A 15,626-nucleotide genomic window follows, 5' to 3' on the forward strand; every position below is an offset into this window, starting at 1 on the left:
GAAGAAAAAGCTTTTACTGTGGAGAGGGGGGAAGTGAGAGGGAATGAATGAATCTTACTCTCATCTGATTTGACTTAAGGAGGGAATAATATATGCACTCATTTGGGTATGGAAATCTATTTTACCCTACAGGAAAATAGGGGGGAAGGGGATAAGAGGAGGGAATGATAGAAGGGAGGGCAGATTGGGGGAGTGGGTAATCAGAAGCAAACACTTTTGAGGAGAGACAGGGTCAAAGGGGAGAAGAGAATAAATGAGGGGCAGGATAGGATGAAGGGAAATATAGTTAGTTTTTCACATGACTATTATGGAAGTGTTTTGCATGACTACACATATATAACCTTTATCAAGTTGCCTGCCTTCTCAATGAGGGTGGATGGGGAGGGAGGAAGGGAAAAAATTTGGAACTCAAAGTTTTAAAAACAAATGTAAAAAATTGTTTTCACTGCAACTGGGAAATAAGATATACAGACAGTGGGGTATAGGAATCTATCCTGCCCTATAGGAAAATAGAAGGAGAGGGGGATAAGAGAAGGGTGGGGGGATAGAAAGGAGGGCAGATTAGGGGAAGGGGTATTCAGAATGCCATCTTGGGGTGGAGGGAGGGGTGAGATGGGGAGAAAATTTGGAACTCAATCTAGCGGAAATGAATGTTGAAAACTACAAATAAATAAAATGTTTTCCAAAAAGAAAAAAAAAATGAATATCCTCCAGTACCTTCAACTGATGGTTCTGAATATTCTTAGTTTACTAGTTGATCTCCTTCGAATGTCCCTTATCCTTCCTCCCCAAAACTTAATGTAGTACTCTGAATGTTACCTGCCCAGGGTAGAAAATTTGGTGTCATGTATTTAGAATTGTAAGGGGTAAAGGAGATCATCATCTAATCCAACCCCTGATTTTATGGAAGACAAAGCTAAGGTTCTGAGTGGCTGACTTGCCCAGAGTCTTATAGGTAGTAAGTAGTAGAGTCAGAATTTGACCATGGATCATCTAATGCCAAATTTGACCCTTTCTACTATACCACATTGTCTACCAACAGAAAGAATATGATTTCAACTCTCTATTTGTTCTGAACATTGTACTTTATTAACATAGACTTTTGTTTTTTGTATTTTCTCTGCCATCTTATATTGCTGGCTTATATTGAACTTGTAACAAATCCCCTTAGACAAGTTCACTTTGAGCTTCTAATTTCCTCACCTGTAAAATAAGGAAGTGGAACTATCTTGATGATTTCTTCCTGCTATGAGCCAGTGAAAAACCTTATGTCTTTTTCACATGAATAACTCTTTCATGCTGAATGTTTACAAGTGATATTTTAGAGTCTCAAGTGCTGCACCCTGCATCTTTCCATGTTTGATTTATCTTGTCACCTTGGGACTTCCATTCCAGCCTGTTTGTCTTATTTGTCCTTTAGTCTATAAAGTTGGGATGACCATGTTTTCTTTACTTTGTATTTCACTGTCTTCACTGAAGTAGAATGCTATGAGTATATTATATTAGGAATATGTTTTTGACATGCTTTGGATAAGAATAGCTCATATTTATGTATCACTTGAGAGTTAGCAAAGCACTTTACATCTCATTTAATCCTCACAACAACTCTGTTGAGGTAGGTGGTATTATTATCCCTGGCAGATAAAGGTGATGGATCAGTGAGTCACCCAGCATTTATTAAGCTGTTACTCTGTGATAGGCACTATGGTAAGCACTGGGGATATAAGGAAAGACAAAAGGCAGTCCTTGCTATCTGGGAATATAAATACATTCTATATACATGTATGTATATATATATGTAGAGAGAGAGAGAGAGAGTAGTATATGAAAGTATTAAAAGAGGAAGGCATTAGCCACTGAAGGGGACCAGGACTTTCCTCCAGAAAGTAGAATTTGTGTTGAGTTTTGAAGGAAGTCAGGTAAAATGTGAGGTGGTAGTGAGGTGACACAGCATGATAAGCACAGGGGAAAGACATTGTGAAGGTATAGAGACTGGAGATGGAGTGTCCTGTTTGGGAACTGCCAGTAGGCCAGTATAGTTGGATCATGCAGTGAATGCATGGAAGGGAGTAGGGTATAGTAAAGGGCCAGTTTGTGAGGTTTTAAATGCAAAACAGGAATTTATATTTGATTCTGGAGATAATATGGAGACACTAGAGTTCCTAGGGGGCAGGAAATGCTTTAAGCATAGGCAGCTAGGTGGTCTAATAGATAAAGATTGCTGAACTCTTCCTGGGAATTAGGAAGATCTGAGTTCAAATCTAGCCTCAAGACATTTAATAGCTTTGTGACCCTAGGCAAATCATTTCATCTCTGTTTGCCTCAATTTCGTCATCTGTAAGATGAGGATAATAATAGCATCTCTCTCCCAGATGAGGGATCATGTTGTGAGGATCAAATGAGATAATAATGTAAAGTGCTTACCACAGTGCCTGTCACATACCAGTTGCTTAATAAATGCTTGTTTCCTTCCTTCTTTTAGAAAGATTGCTTTGGTAGCTGAGTAGAGAATGAATCAAAGTTAAGAAAGACCAGTCAGGAGACTTTTGCAGTAGACCAAGTAAAAGTTGATGAGGACCTGAACAAAGGTTGTGTCTGTGTGAATGGGAAGGATGTATTAAGAACTTTTGTCAAAGTAGAAAGGACAAGATTTGGTAACAGATTGACTATATGAGGTGTGTGGAAGTGAAGAGTTAAGGATAATACTGATATTATGACCCTGGATGAGTCAGAGAACATTGGTGCCCTGAATAGTAATAGGAAAGTTGGAGAAAAGATCATGTTTAGGGAGAAGGGGGAGAGGGGATAACAACTTCAATTTGGACACATTGAGTTTGAAATGCCTATAAGACATCTAGTTTGAGATGCCCAAGAAGAAGTTGGAGATGAATGGATTATAGCTCAGCAGAGAGACTTGGGGGAGGGGGGAGAAGAGAGAGAGATCAGAGATAATAATTGAATCCATAGTAGCTGATGAGATCTAGATTTAAAAGAGAAGAGGGCCCAGGACAGAGCTTTAGGGGATCTTGCAGAAAGAAAGCATGGTATGAATAAAGAACCAGAGAACCAGCAAAGAAAACTAAAGAATGATCAGACAGGGAAGAAGAGAACCAAAAGAGAACAATGTCATAGAAACCTCAAAAAAGTATACCCAGGAGGAAAGAGTGATCAGCTGTGTCAAAGACGGCAGAGAAGTCAGGAAGGATGAAGATTGAAAAAAATGCCCTTAGTTTGGGAATTGAGATCATTGCTATGTGTGGAGAGGCAGTTTCCATTGATTGATGAGTCAGAAGCATAGGGTTTAGAAGATAGTGAGAGGAAAGAAAGTGGAGGCACTGGTTGTAGATGGCTTTCTCTGGGAGTACCATGAAGAGAAGGAGAGATGTTAAGAAGATAGTTGGTGTGATGATCACATCAAGTAAAAATTAGGGACTTTTTTAAGGTTAAGGGAGACATGAACGTGTCAACAGACAAAGCCAATAGAGTGAGATTTACAATAAGAGTAAGTGTGGATGATAGTTGTATCTGCTGGAAAAGATAGGGTCAAAGATAGAGGAGTTTGCCTTGGCAAAAAGAAGGGCCATCTCTTTTTCCGAGACAGGAATGGAAGAGATGTTGAAGTAAGATATCTAAGTAGCTTAACAGGAAGGGAGAAAAGAACTCTTGGCAAACGGCCTCAATGTTTTGGGTGAAGTTTAGGGGTAGAAGTTATGGTGGGAGACATAATGTTTAAAATAACTCCTGATGAAAGTAGAATAGTGAATCTTCCTAGAACCCAGGTCTTACCTTGTCAACCCCCTAATAAGTAAATTCCAGTGGATCCCTATCCAGGATCGAATATAAATATCTTCTGTTATTTATTCAAAGTCTTTCATAACTTGGTCTCCTCCTGCCTTATCAGTCTTGCACTTTGCTTGTCTACTTTGCTTGTCTCCCCCCTTTTCCCTTCCCCTTGAGATCCATTGACCCTGGCCTCTTTGATATTCCTCACATAAGATACTCCATTTCCTCACTCCAAGTATTTTCACTTGACTGTTCTACATAGCTGGAATTCTCTCCCTTCTCATCTCTATCTCCTGACTTCTCTGGCTTCCTTCAAGTCTCAGCTAAAATCCCACTTTATACACGAAGACTTCCTTATTTGCCTTAATTCTAGTGCCTTCTTTCTTTCAGTTATCTCTTGTTTATCCTGTATATTTCTTGTTCATACATAGTTCTTTACATGTTCTCTCCTCCATTAGACTTGAGAACAAGGACTATCTTTTTCCTTTCTTTATATCCCCAAAAGTTAGCATAGGGCTTAGTACATAGTAGGTGCTTATTTTGTTGACTTGATTTTGGAAAACTAATTCAGAATAACAAAGCTTTTTAAGTCCAGGGGGAGAAAAGGGCATGTTAACTTTGAAGAAAACAGTTTCAGCAAAGAGTGACCTTTGCACTGATCTGTTTTAGAATTTTTTCAGGAACTAGAGTGAAGCTCACTGGCCTATCATTTGAAGATTAATGGATTTAACAAACTGAAGCATGTCTGGTTACCACAGACATGAATGTGACCATGGTGGGAGAAGTGCTATCATTTGTGTGATTTTATTCATTATAATTCAGCATCTGGGCAGTAAGAACAAAAAAAGTGAATGATGACTGTAACGAATTCTTGGGGTTTTGGCAAAATGTGAGTGGCAGCAGGTGTAAAGGCTTCAAAGGTTGATGAGAGGGGAATAAGTAAATAGTTAAATTGGTCATCCTTCGGGTAAAGATTGTGCAGGGAAGTAATTAAGGCTGAAATAGACATGATGAACTAGGGGAACAGAGAGAGAGGTGGAGGGACTGAGGTTGCAGTGTAGACCAAGAATAGATTTAGGAATGAAGCAGCAGAGGTAGAAGGACAAGAGGTTAGGAAGTAGCATTGGAGTAGCAATGGCCGTATCAGTTGGGTTGGGGTTAAGATAGGAGAGGTTGTTGAGGGCTCTGTTGTCCTCAGGAGATAGCTAGGTTTTACTTCTGGAAGTGGAAGAGATTAAGTCAGAAAGAAGACTTTAATGGTAGAGTTCTTAAAGGGCAGTTCTTCTGGGCAGTTGCCCAGAGCAGGCTAGGAACCAAGCAGGTGTCAGGCTGAACTGAATAGGGATGAGAGCATGGGAAAGAATTAGGAAGACAGGTCATATGCAGAGCACTGGTGCTCTAAGATGTAACAGAGATTAGGGGAGCAAGAGGCATTGAGCCTGTGATAGTTAAAGTTCAGGGAGTACAGACGGGTTTGGCAAAGACTTTATTATATCACTTCCAAGGTTCTAATGATCTTCCTGGGTCTGGGGCATGTTCAGGTCAGGACCCAATTAGTAACAGGTTTTTCTGCTTGAGTCCAGCCTCTTTCTGTGGTCTGGTGATTTATAGGAGGGAAGATTTATAGCAGGTCCTCTGTTTGCTAGTGGCAAAAAAAGACAGTATGTAAAACTTGTATCCAGGCTTATCTGATTATGTTGCTTAATTATTTCTTGATCGGTTAAAATAAAATATGAGAAACTTGTTGGAAAGACAGATGTACTTTTTTGAAGGTAGGTAAGGCAGAAACTTAATTTTAGTGCAATTTTAGTACTTACTGTAAAAGTCTAGTCCTCTAGTCTTAATATACATTTCTTTGCTTTAATAAAATGTTAATCTTATATAATTTTTTCTTCACTTCTAGGGTTCTTATTGGGCGATAGACAACAATCCCAAGGAAGACACACTGCCTTCACGGCCAAAGAAAAGGGCAAGATCTGTAGAACGGGTAAAGCTTTTTGTGTTAGGCTTACTATGAATATTTTCATGTAGGTTAAAATGTAATTTTTCAGTTTTCATAAATGTGAATATGCTGAAGGCAGAATAGTATTATAATTTGTAAAATGAAGGGATTTGGACCCTCAGGTTCCTTCTAACACTGAATTCTCTTATCCTAAATGTTGTTCTTTTTCCTTTTGTGTAGCGCTTCATACTTTTCAAATCACTTCTTTGTAGCCATCATTTCATTTGATCCTCACAGTTACCACATTAGGCAGTTAGGCAGAGATTATCCCTATTTTGTATATTAGGCAACTGAAACAGAAGTTGATAAATAGTCTGCATTAGTCATTGCTGCTAGTCAGGAAGGCGTAAGACTAACCCCTCCATCATCTGACTTCTGGTATAATGAATGTTTTTACTTTTTATTGCTTCACCAATTTAAGACAGTCAGTTTTGTATAATAAAGTTATTACCTTTTGTTTATCTGGTTACTGCAAATTCTCTGTAGATAATAGTCCAGATTGCATAAGAAATCCTTTCTTCAGCCCCTAGCCATGTTACTATCACATTGTATAACAAATTCCTAGCTGTTTGTTTTTATAAAACTTTTCATTTGCTGGTATGCTAGGAAAAGCAAGCTATATTTGAGATCTTTACAGTTGTTTTCTTTTACTCTTCAGTATTCCTTAACCCCCATATATTTCCATCATCCCATCCAGAAATTCATTACATTCCCCCCAAATAAGTATACTGAGATCTCTGATGTTGGAGAAGGAAAGTGTCAGGAATGAAGGTAATTCTATTCTTCAAAATTGTCCTTGGTCTGAGGCTAGTCTACTAACAGAGCACTTCTTTTCACTTGGAAATTAATTGTCATTTATGGTAAGCTCCTTAAGATTTGAAAATAGTATTTTTCACCTTTGTCTTTTTGAAAATTATGAATTTGAAAAACATGAATAATTATATATTACAAGGAACACAAAAAGAGGATTTAAATGATACCATGAATCTCTATTACTTACAGCTTGTTTTTCCTTAAGTGTATATTGAACTTTTAAATACCTTACTACCAAGGCCGTGCCTGTTTGTCTCTTTGCTGAGCCTAATTCTTATCCATGTCAATATCATCATAACACTGGTCAAGTCTCTTAACCTAAAATTTAGCACTTGTTTTCTGCAGTTAGGTGGCACAGTGAATGGACTGCTGGATTTGTGGTCTGGAAGAAAGTGTGTAGTAGGTCCTATACTGTACTGTATAGTATAATAGTAGCTCCTATAAGGGAGAAGGCAAACTCTTTTATTTTTTAATCTCCTTGGAAAGTCCTTGCAAGAATCAGGATAGGGGAAGGACTAAGAAAATAGAAATCCAGGAGAGATGTTTGACAGAGAGATGTTTGACAATACATGCTCCAAATTTAGAATTTAGTAGCTGAGAAAACGGATTTTGACCACACTGTCCCAGAAATGCATTAGCCCTGAATACAAATATGCGTTATTATTTTTTAAACCAATGTGTAAATTTTTGTATTAGTTAAAAAGTGTGAAATTGTTATTTCATAATATTTGTAATTTATTACTGAGGCAGCCAGGTGGTTCAATGGATAAAATATTGGATCCAAAATCAGGAACACATGAGTTTGATTTCAACTTCAGATACTTAGTGATTGTGTAACCCTGGGCAAGTAACTTCACCTTTGTCTGCCTCAGTTTCTTGTTCTTTAAAGTGAGGATAATGGCACCTATCTCATGTAATTGTTGTGAGAATAAAATGAAATGATATTTGTTAAGTGCTTTGCAAATCTGAAAGTGCTACATAAATGCTAGCTATTATTATTTGAATATGCATATAGAATTAGGTTTTGTAAATTCCAAATTGAATCATGGGTCATGGTAGGGGGAAAACTCAATCATAGTCAAGACCCAAAGTATCACTGTGCTCCTTAGAAATAATGTCCCTGTTGTGGGTCATTGTTTTTTTCTACCTTTTCTTTCGCCCTTTTTTTCATTGTAGTTCTTAGAACTTTTCTTTTTTTTTCCAGTTCTTACTGATACTGATTGAAAACTATATACCTCTTTGATCAAGAGTTCTGTTTATTATGTTTTTAGCACAATTTCTCTTTATATGATACTGTACACACATTTTCCTTGTGGGAATACATTGCTCATTTACAATGACAGTAAGAAAACAAGAATCAGTATGCAGAATTTTACTTTCCACACTTTTCAGAGGTTTCCACCTTTTTGTCTGTTGAAGAAAGGCTACATTTGGTTGCTGTACTTTCAGCTTTCTTTCTCCCCCAGAAAAAAAAAATGATTAAAAAAATGTAATAAATACTTTATTACCATTAAAAAATTGACCTAGGTGATAAAATTCTTTTCACCCAAAGTAACTTATGAAGAGACTGCTTGTTAAAGAGCAGTTGTGATTTTTGTTGATGGAGGGAGTGCCTTCACTGATAGAATCATTGGTGCTTTAAGTATTAAAGTCATAAATAATGTAACTCATCGTATTTATTTGTTGTCTGCCTTCTGATTTTATCTACAAGTGCTCTATAACCAATCCTCATTTACTTGGCTCTCAGGTCAAACTTTCTAAAATTCCATTTTTTCCTTAATTTTGTGTGTGTGTGTGGGTGTACTTTTTAAAAAATGCTCATAAGTTTTCATCTTTTTTTCTTTTGTTGTATTTTGCAAACAAGCTAGTACTCTGAATCTGTCACTTTTGGGTTCCATGTGTCTGCTTAACAAAGAGATTAAACATTTGTTGGCTACAGTGCTTTCAGTGATCATCTCGATTTTTTGTTGTGTCAACTTGTTTTGCATTGGTTGAACTTTTCTAAAAAAATTCATAAGAGTTATTGCTTTCAATTTTCTATCTATCAGAATCAATAGTTTGTGTAAACTGCTCTAATTGGAACTGTTGCAGTTGCTCAGAGAATCTTCTGATCTTTTATCTTCTCTTCTGACTTTTCTAGTTTGCGCTGGCCATCCAATGATTATCCATTTTTGACTCTGATAGCTGATCCTTAATAACCAATTACTATTAGTTTTCATTTTATTTGTTGTTTTCTTATCTAACATCTTCTGATTGTCTTTTTGAAGAACATATTCACCACACTTTTCATTCCTTGATCCTAGATTTTATTTTCCAATGTAGTGTTTAAAAAAATCCTTATTCTGTGTTTTAAGTACAGATCTTCCAGAGGCAAATTTATTTATTAAATTATTCTGATTCTAAAGATCTCTCCTTTAAAAACCAAAGGAACAGATAGCCATCCTGCCTTTGAAAATCCCTCACTATAGCCATGTCTACTCACAGTTTGTAGTAACAATTTAGAGTAGTCTCATTGTTACAAAGTTTAGTTAATAATTTTGATTCATCACTCAGAACAGTAGTCACAACTTTTGGTCTACCTCCACACCCTCTAAGGATTCTCATTTTCTCCTAGTCAAAGGTGAACTCCAGATACTTCTCTATTACTTGAATTAATCTAAGACTTCTTCCCAACTTGATGAGGCAACTCCCTTCAGAATTTGGTAGCCTTTGGTAAGAATAGTATAAAAAGATTTCTTGTAAAATATTGTTTTGGAATTGATTGTTAAAGAAAAACTGATAAGGGTTTCTCATTCAGATTTGACCAAAGACTCTAAAGTACTGTTCCAGTATTATAATGTGTAGACTAAAGAGGTAACACAGGGAGACAGGTAGCAGTAATTTTTGCCATTTTCCCCCTACTTACTTCCTGTTAAAGTTACTGAATTTTGAAAGATATGTTGACTTAATTCAGAGACTTTCATCAAGTCCTCATAGAATTTTTCTATTTCTTTATCTTCCACAACTGATTTTGTCTTGTAAGATGCAGTTATCTTCGCAGTGTTCATCCCTTTACTTTTATGTCCATCGTGAACTGTACTAGGCATAGTCAAAAATCCTGTATTTGACATTCAAAGCCCTTCATAACCTGTACCGTCCCACATGCCTTTCCAGTTTTCTTAAATCATACCTTTCCAACGTACTCTTCAATCCAGTGACACTCGACTCCTTGCGTTTCCTCAAACAGGACATTCTGTCTCTTGGCTCCAGGCATTTTCATTGGCTGTCCTCTTTGCCTGGAATGTTCTCCCTCCTCATCTCTGCCTCTTGACTTCCCTGGGTTCCTCCATGTTCCAACCAAAATCACACCTTTTATAGGAAGCCTTTTTCAATCCTCTTTAATTCTAATGCCTTCCCTTTGTTGATTATTTCTTGTTTATCCTATATATATAGCTTGTTTGTACTTTTTTTTTTTGCATGTTATCTCCCCCACTAGATTGTGAGCTCTTTGAAGGCAGACTGTCTTTTGCCTTTTTTTTGTATTTCAGGAGTTCAGCACAATGCTTGGCGCATAGTAGATGTTAATACATGCTTACTGATTGACCGATCCACCAGGAATCCCCTAAAATTGTTCCTTGTTACTTTTGAGAGTGTAATGAAAACAGTTCCTTTTGTCTTCTTCTCCAGAGAGAGCCTGTGCATCTGCTGATGTTTTTACAGGGATCTCTCTTTAACTCATTGGCAGTGATAGTGGAACCATTCACCAGATTTGAACTCTTACCGTCTCTGAACTTAAGGTACTCTATGAAGAGGTGGTAAGAGCACTTAAGATGAAGTTACAAAGAATGGCTATCCCTGATCAAGAATACATACAAGAAATCTACATTAGAGATAACAAAATTTTAACTCAGTAATTTGTTCTCAGTATAGCTCAAAATTGGAGGAGAAAATCAGAAAGAACAAAAATTACAAATGGTATTTTTACCATTTGTGATGGTGGAAGGTCCATATCCCTTACCTTCTCAGCTCTGTAAACATTTTATGAAAAGAGTCTCTGCATGCATTAAAGACCTCAACAAAAAAAAGATAAAGGAATCTACAGACTTTAGCAGGTGATTTTCAGCAGTGAACCACATCTTTACAATTGGAAGACTATTTAGTGAATAAAGTTTAAGGTCTTGCTGTGATTACTGTTTTCAGTGTAACTCAGTTTAACACACATAAATGTCTGCTGTTTCCCAGGGCAGTCTGGATAAAAAGATAAAAGCATAACTATTCCTTCCTTCAAAGAACTTACATTCTACCTGTTGTGGGGGAGGTGGGTGGGGGTGTATTACATGTACAGAAGTAAGTACAAAGTGTATGGTGGGGGTGGCGGGGAGAGATTATCACATGCAAATAAATGGGGGAATCAAGAAGAATGTTGTATCGGTAGTACCTGTGCTATCTTTGGAAAGAAGTCACAAATCCTGTGAAGTGGAAGTGACAAGGGGAGTACATTCCAGGCATGGGAGTATGGGGGTCACTTTGGAGAAGGAATGAAGGAGAGTAAGGTGAAGTAAAACTGGAAAAGTAAATGAGAACCATATTTGGTTATTTAAATGCCAGGTTTAGTTTTTGTATTCTATCTTTCTGAATATTTTTTACATAGCAGTTTGTCATGGCCAGATTTATGACTTTCCCCAATATTGTGGAAAATGTCCTGCAAAAGGTCTGAAAGAAATAAGGAATTCTTGTGGATATCCAGTTTCTCCAAATGTTCCTGTTTGCAGATGACATTTTAATTGCATCAGATCCCAAAACACCAAGAAATGTCCTCATTGAAATCCATAGTGATACAAAGAGACAGGACTAATTGTGTACATTGGAAAGAAAAATCTGTGAAAAACAGTTGTTATGGAGATTGTATGAGGCTGAACGTGATGTTCTACCAGTTTGTTGTTGTTGCTGATTTTTTTTTTTTTGGTGAGGCAATCAGGGTTAAGTGACTTTCTTAGGGTCACATGGCTAGTAAGTATCATGTGTCTGAGGCTGGATTTGAACTCAGGTCCTCCTGACTCCAGGACCAGTGCTCTATTCACTGTACCACCTAGCTGTCCCGTTGTTGTTAAATCTTAATTAAGTACTGCAGATAGGTATTGAGTTATGCTGATAATTTGATAGACTGAGGAGATTGGGCAGAATTTTAGAAATTGTACAGTGCTTGCTTTCAGTGATTACAGACTGCAAAAGCCTGTCTTTAATCTAAGTGATGATGAAAGAGCTTTTGAACCACTGAATGTAGCCAGTTCAGAAGATATCAGATTACAAACATCTTGAGGGACAACAGACATCTTGAGGGACAACGGAAAAGATGCATGATAGGTGTAGGATCGTGAAGTGTGTTATCAGTGACAAAGGATATGGGACTGTCAGGTAGTGAGAATGAGAACCAAACTAATGGACAGTTGGAGTGGTATATTGGTACCCTGCCATAGTGTCTGGCACATACTTGGTGCTTAATAAATATCTGTTGATTGATTGAACAAGAAGAATTATAATGGCTACTTTAAAGCATCAAAGGAAATCAATTATTTTGTTATGGTTGTACTAGATATCCATACTGTCACTGTGGACAATCCGAGTAAGTCATTTAGTTAGTAGCACTAAGTATATACTTACTGTGTATAGAGGCTCTATATTATCCTGATAAGAAAAGAGAAATAAGGTCCTTGCTTTTAAAGTTAATTTGATCTCTGCCTTAGAGCTAATTGTAATTGTAGGGGAGGATAAACATACTCAAGTTAGTACCCATAACCAGGGGTGCACAAAGTCCTTAACCAATTACCTTATTAGATGATTTTATAATTCTGTGATTCAAAGAATAACTTCTCTCCTTGATGAAAAGTCTCTTGATAGCAGCTTGAAAGATTGTAATTGCAGATCATTGTATTTTGGGACACTAGTTCCATACTTTTAGTGATGAATTCTCCCTATCCCATCTATGGAGTTATGCATAGATTCTGCTCTGGACCCCTAGAATGCCTTGTCTTCTCCCTGTGTGTCTCTACACAGTGGAGTAAGTTTGAGCCTTGACTGCCATTTTTTCCCCCCACTTTCTGGTCTTTAAGGCCCTGACATATTGATATCACATCTAGCAAACTGAATTTCTCAACTACATGTGAGATTATTGGATATTTTCATGTAGCTTTGGTTTAAATATTGTCTAATCAGATTAGAGACTACATTGTAGGAAAGATACTGACAAACTGAAGCATATTAAGCGGCAGATGGCCACCACCTAGGTGGGGGATGGGGTGAGGGGGGTGGTGGAGGGCAGAGACCAGAGGTCAGGCTATAAAAGGATCAGTTGTAAGAATTGGAATTCAGTTTTCCCCTCTCTCAATTCCAGATCTGTCTGCCCCTTCTACTATGCTCTCTGGAATGTCTACTCCATAATTCACAAACTTCTCTTTCATACTAAAATGTTTCCTTTTTTTTGTCCATCTTCCGGTATTCACTGAGACCTTACTCCTTCCACATGATATTGCATTCCTGGCCACCCTTTCCAGTAGTGGTTATATTTCCACTTATGTTCCCTTACCTCACTGATCATGGTGCATGCTCCCCATTGCCAGTTCCAATCTCTTACTGTACTAACAACACTCAGCATCCTTTCCTCCTTTTAGATTTAAGATATCCAGATTCATCATTCAGCTCAAATCCTGGAAGCTGTTATCTATCGATGCCCTCTGTTTTCTCCTTCCTTTCTGAATGAAGGAGTTAATTACCTGGCTCCCAGTCTTTCTTTCCACCCCAAATCCCTGCCTTATAATAGAAAATGTCAAAATACATTGATACTCTGATAACTATATTAGCAAGCACTTAATAAATTGAATTTCTTTAATCTGCTCAGAGCTCATGACCTACATCTCTACTCCACTTCAGCTACACACAAAGGTTATACCTTTTGATCTTGCACCTACATGTTCCATTTCTTTTATCATTTCATCTTTCCCTGTGGCTTAACCCTTTTCTTTGTCCTTACTATGACCTTCATCCTTCACTTCTTTCCTAGGCATTCATCCTGTGCTGGCTACACTCTCCTTTTTTCAGTGTCTCAATCCCTGGTGAATCATCTCCACTAGCTGTCATTTTGCATTTCTCCTCTGCTTCTTGTCTAACCCTCTGGAGAAAGCCATTTACACTTCTGCTTCCTCTCCTTTCAGTCACTTCTAAATCCTTCATAGTCTGGCTCATGACCTTATCTTTCAACAGAAACTGCCCTCTCCCTTTCCAAACTTACCAGTGATATCTTAATTGCCAGATGTCATATCTTTTCTCAATCCTTATCCTTCTTAACCTCTCTTCAGCTTTTGTCACTGTTAGTCACCCTCTCCTCCTGGAAGCTCTTTTTTAGGTTTTTGTGACCCTGCTCTTTCTTGGTTCCGTAGTCAGTCGCCTGTCTCATTTTTTTTGGATCTTCATATATGTTAAGCCTACCAACCAAGGCTGTTCCCGAAAGCACTGTCTGGGACACTTATCTTTCTTCTCCTCTATACTATCTCATTTGGTGATTTCATCAACTTCCATGGGTTCAAGTGTTATATCTATGCAGATAATTCTTAGGTATAATAAATATAGATACATATATCTATCCCTAATCTCTCCTGAGCGTCAGTCTTTTGTCACTATTTGGACATCTCAGAGTTGATGTTAGGTAGGCATCTAGAACTCAAGACAGGGGATGGTAATGGACTCGGTCGGTAATTCTCAAAGTATGGTCTGGGGACCCCTGGAACTCCTTGAGATGCTTTCAGGAAGCCCACAAGGGCAAAATTACTTTCATAATACTAAAATGGTCTAATTTCTAATACAGCAAGTATTGATAGGTATAACTCATATAAATAAAAGCTCTTTGGGAAGTCCTCAATGATTTTTTAAGAATGTCAGGGTGACCTGAGTCCAAAAAGTTTGAGAACCTCTAAGGTAGAGAAAGAAATTTCTTATGTATATCTCTTTCTTTGCCCTCCCTTTAGTTCTTTCCCTTCTTCCCAATCTCCCTTTTTTCCCACCCACCTTGTGTATCTCTTCACCCTCCCTTCCCCCATCCTTTTCTCCATTAACTGATTATTAATATATGGAATATTCTTAAAAAAAACATTGTATTTATCTAATAAAGTCATGTTCCTTATTCTTAGTTTTAAATATAAACTAGATATCTTTCCTGTTTGTTCTTAGAGAGGAGGCAAAATGTCACTAAATTAATCTGTTTTACCTAAATTTGTGAATAAAGATAGTAGAATTTTCTTTTTTTTCCTGCAAGCCAGTGAACTTTGATAGAAAATAAGATTCACTATCTCAGTATCTGCACGCATAACTGGAAACCATAATTATGTATCAGGTCAAGGTGATTCAATAGAATGATTATGATTGGCTTCACTGGCCCTTTATTACCTCTAAGATAAATTAAAAACTCCTTACCTTGATTTTTCAGCCACATTGGCCATCTTGCTATTCACAACATCCCTAATCCATCTCTTGCCTTCCTGCCCATTCCTCTTCATTCCTGAAATGCATGCTCTCTGCACTCCCACACAGCTGATATGTTTTAGGCACTTAATGAGACACTTTTTAAGAAAAGAATACTACCTAGGCTTCCTTTTATGCTCAGCTCAGTGCCATTTCTGATAGGGGAACTCTTTTTCTCATCTCCTAGTTGTTAGTACTCTGCTTATGTATATATGTAGCTATTGATATACTGTATCTCTTCTCCTAACCCCTCAGTAGAATAGAAATACCCCGAGGTCAAGAATTATATCTTCCTTTTTGTTGTTTTTTATCTTTGTTATATTCCCAGGGCCCAATAATAGTGATAGTTCATATTTATATAGTGCATTAAGATTAACAAAGCACTTTATGCCATTTCGTTGGATTCTTATAACAACAAAAACCCCAAGAGTGTACACTGTATATTGCCATGTCTCATACTTAATAAATGTGTAGTAAATTGTTGGATTGGATTAACTGATTTACTTACATATGTTGGCATTGTTGAGGAGAGGGGAAA

General features: G+C 37.4%; 1 protein-coding gene across 2 annotated transcripts in view; it reads left to right on the forward strand.

The window, feature by feature from the left end:
* Window positions 1-15,626, forward strand: part of FOXJ3 (forkhead box J3) — a 169,033-nt gene that overhangs the window by 109,266 nt on the left and 44,141 nt on the right. For both annotated transcript variants that reach the window (XM_027864685.1, XM_027864684.1), the window contains exon 5: window positions 5,687-5,770. In XM_027864685.1, the coding sequence (XP_027720486.1) occupies window positions 5,687-5,770 (84 nt within the window). The remainder of the gene's footprint in view (window positions 1-5,686; window positions 5,771-15,626) is intronic.

The sequence above is a fragment of the Vombatus ursinus genome, unplaced genomic scaffold, assembly GCF_900497805.2.
Source record: "Vombatus ursinus unplaced genomic scaffold, bare-nosed wombat genome assembly UNPS02014775.1, whole genome shotgun sequence".
Classification (NCBI taxonomy): domain Eukaryota; kingdom Metazoa; phylum Chordata; class Mammalia; order Diprotodontia; family Vombatidae; genus Vombatus; species Vombatus ursinus.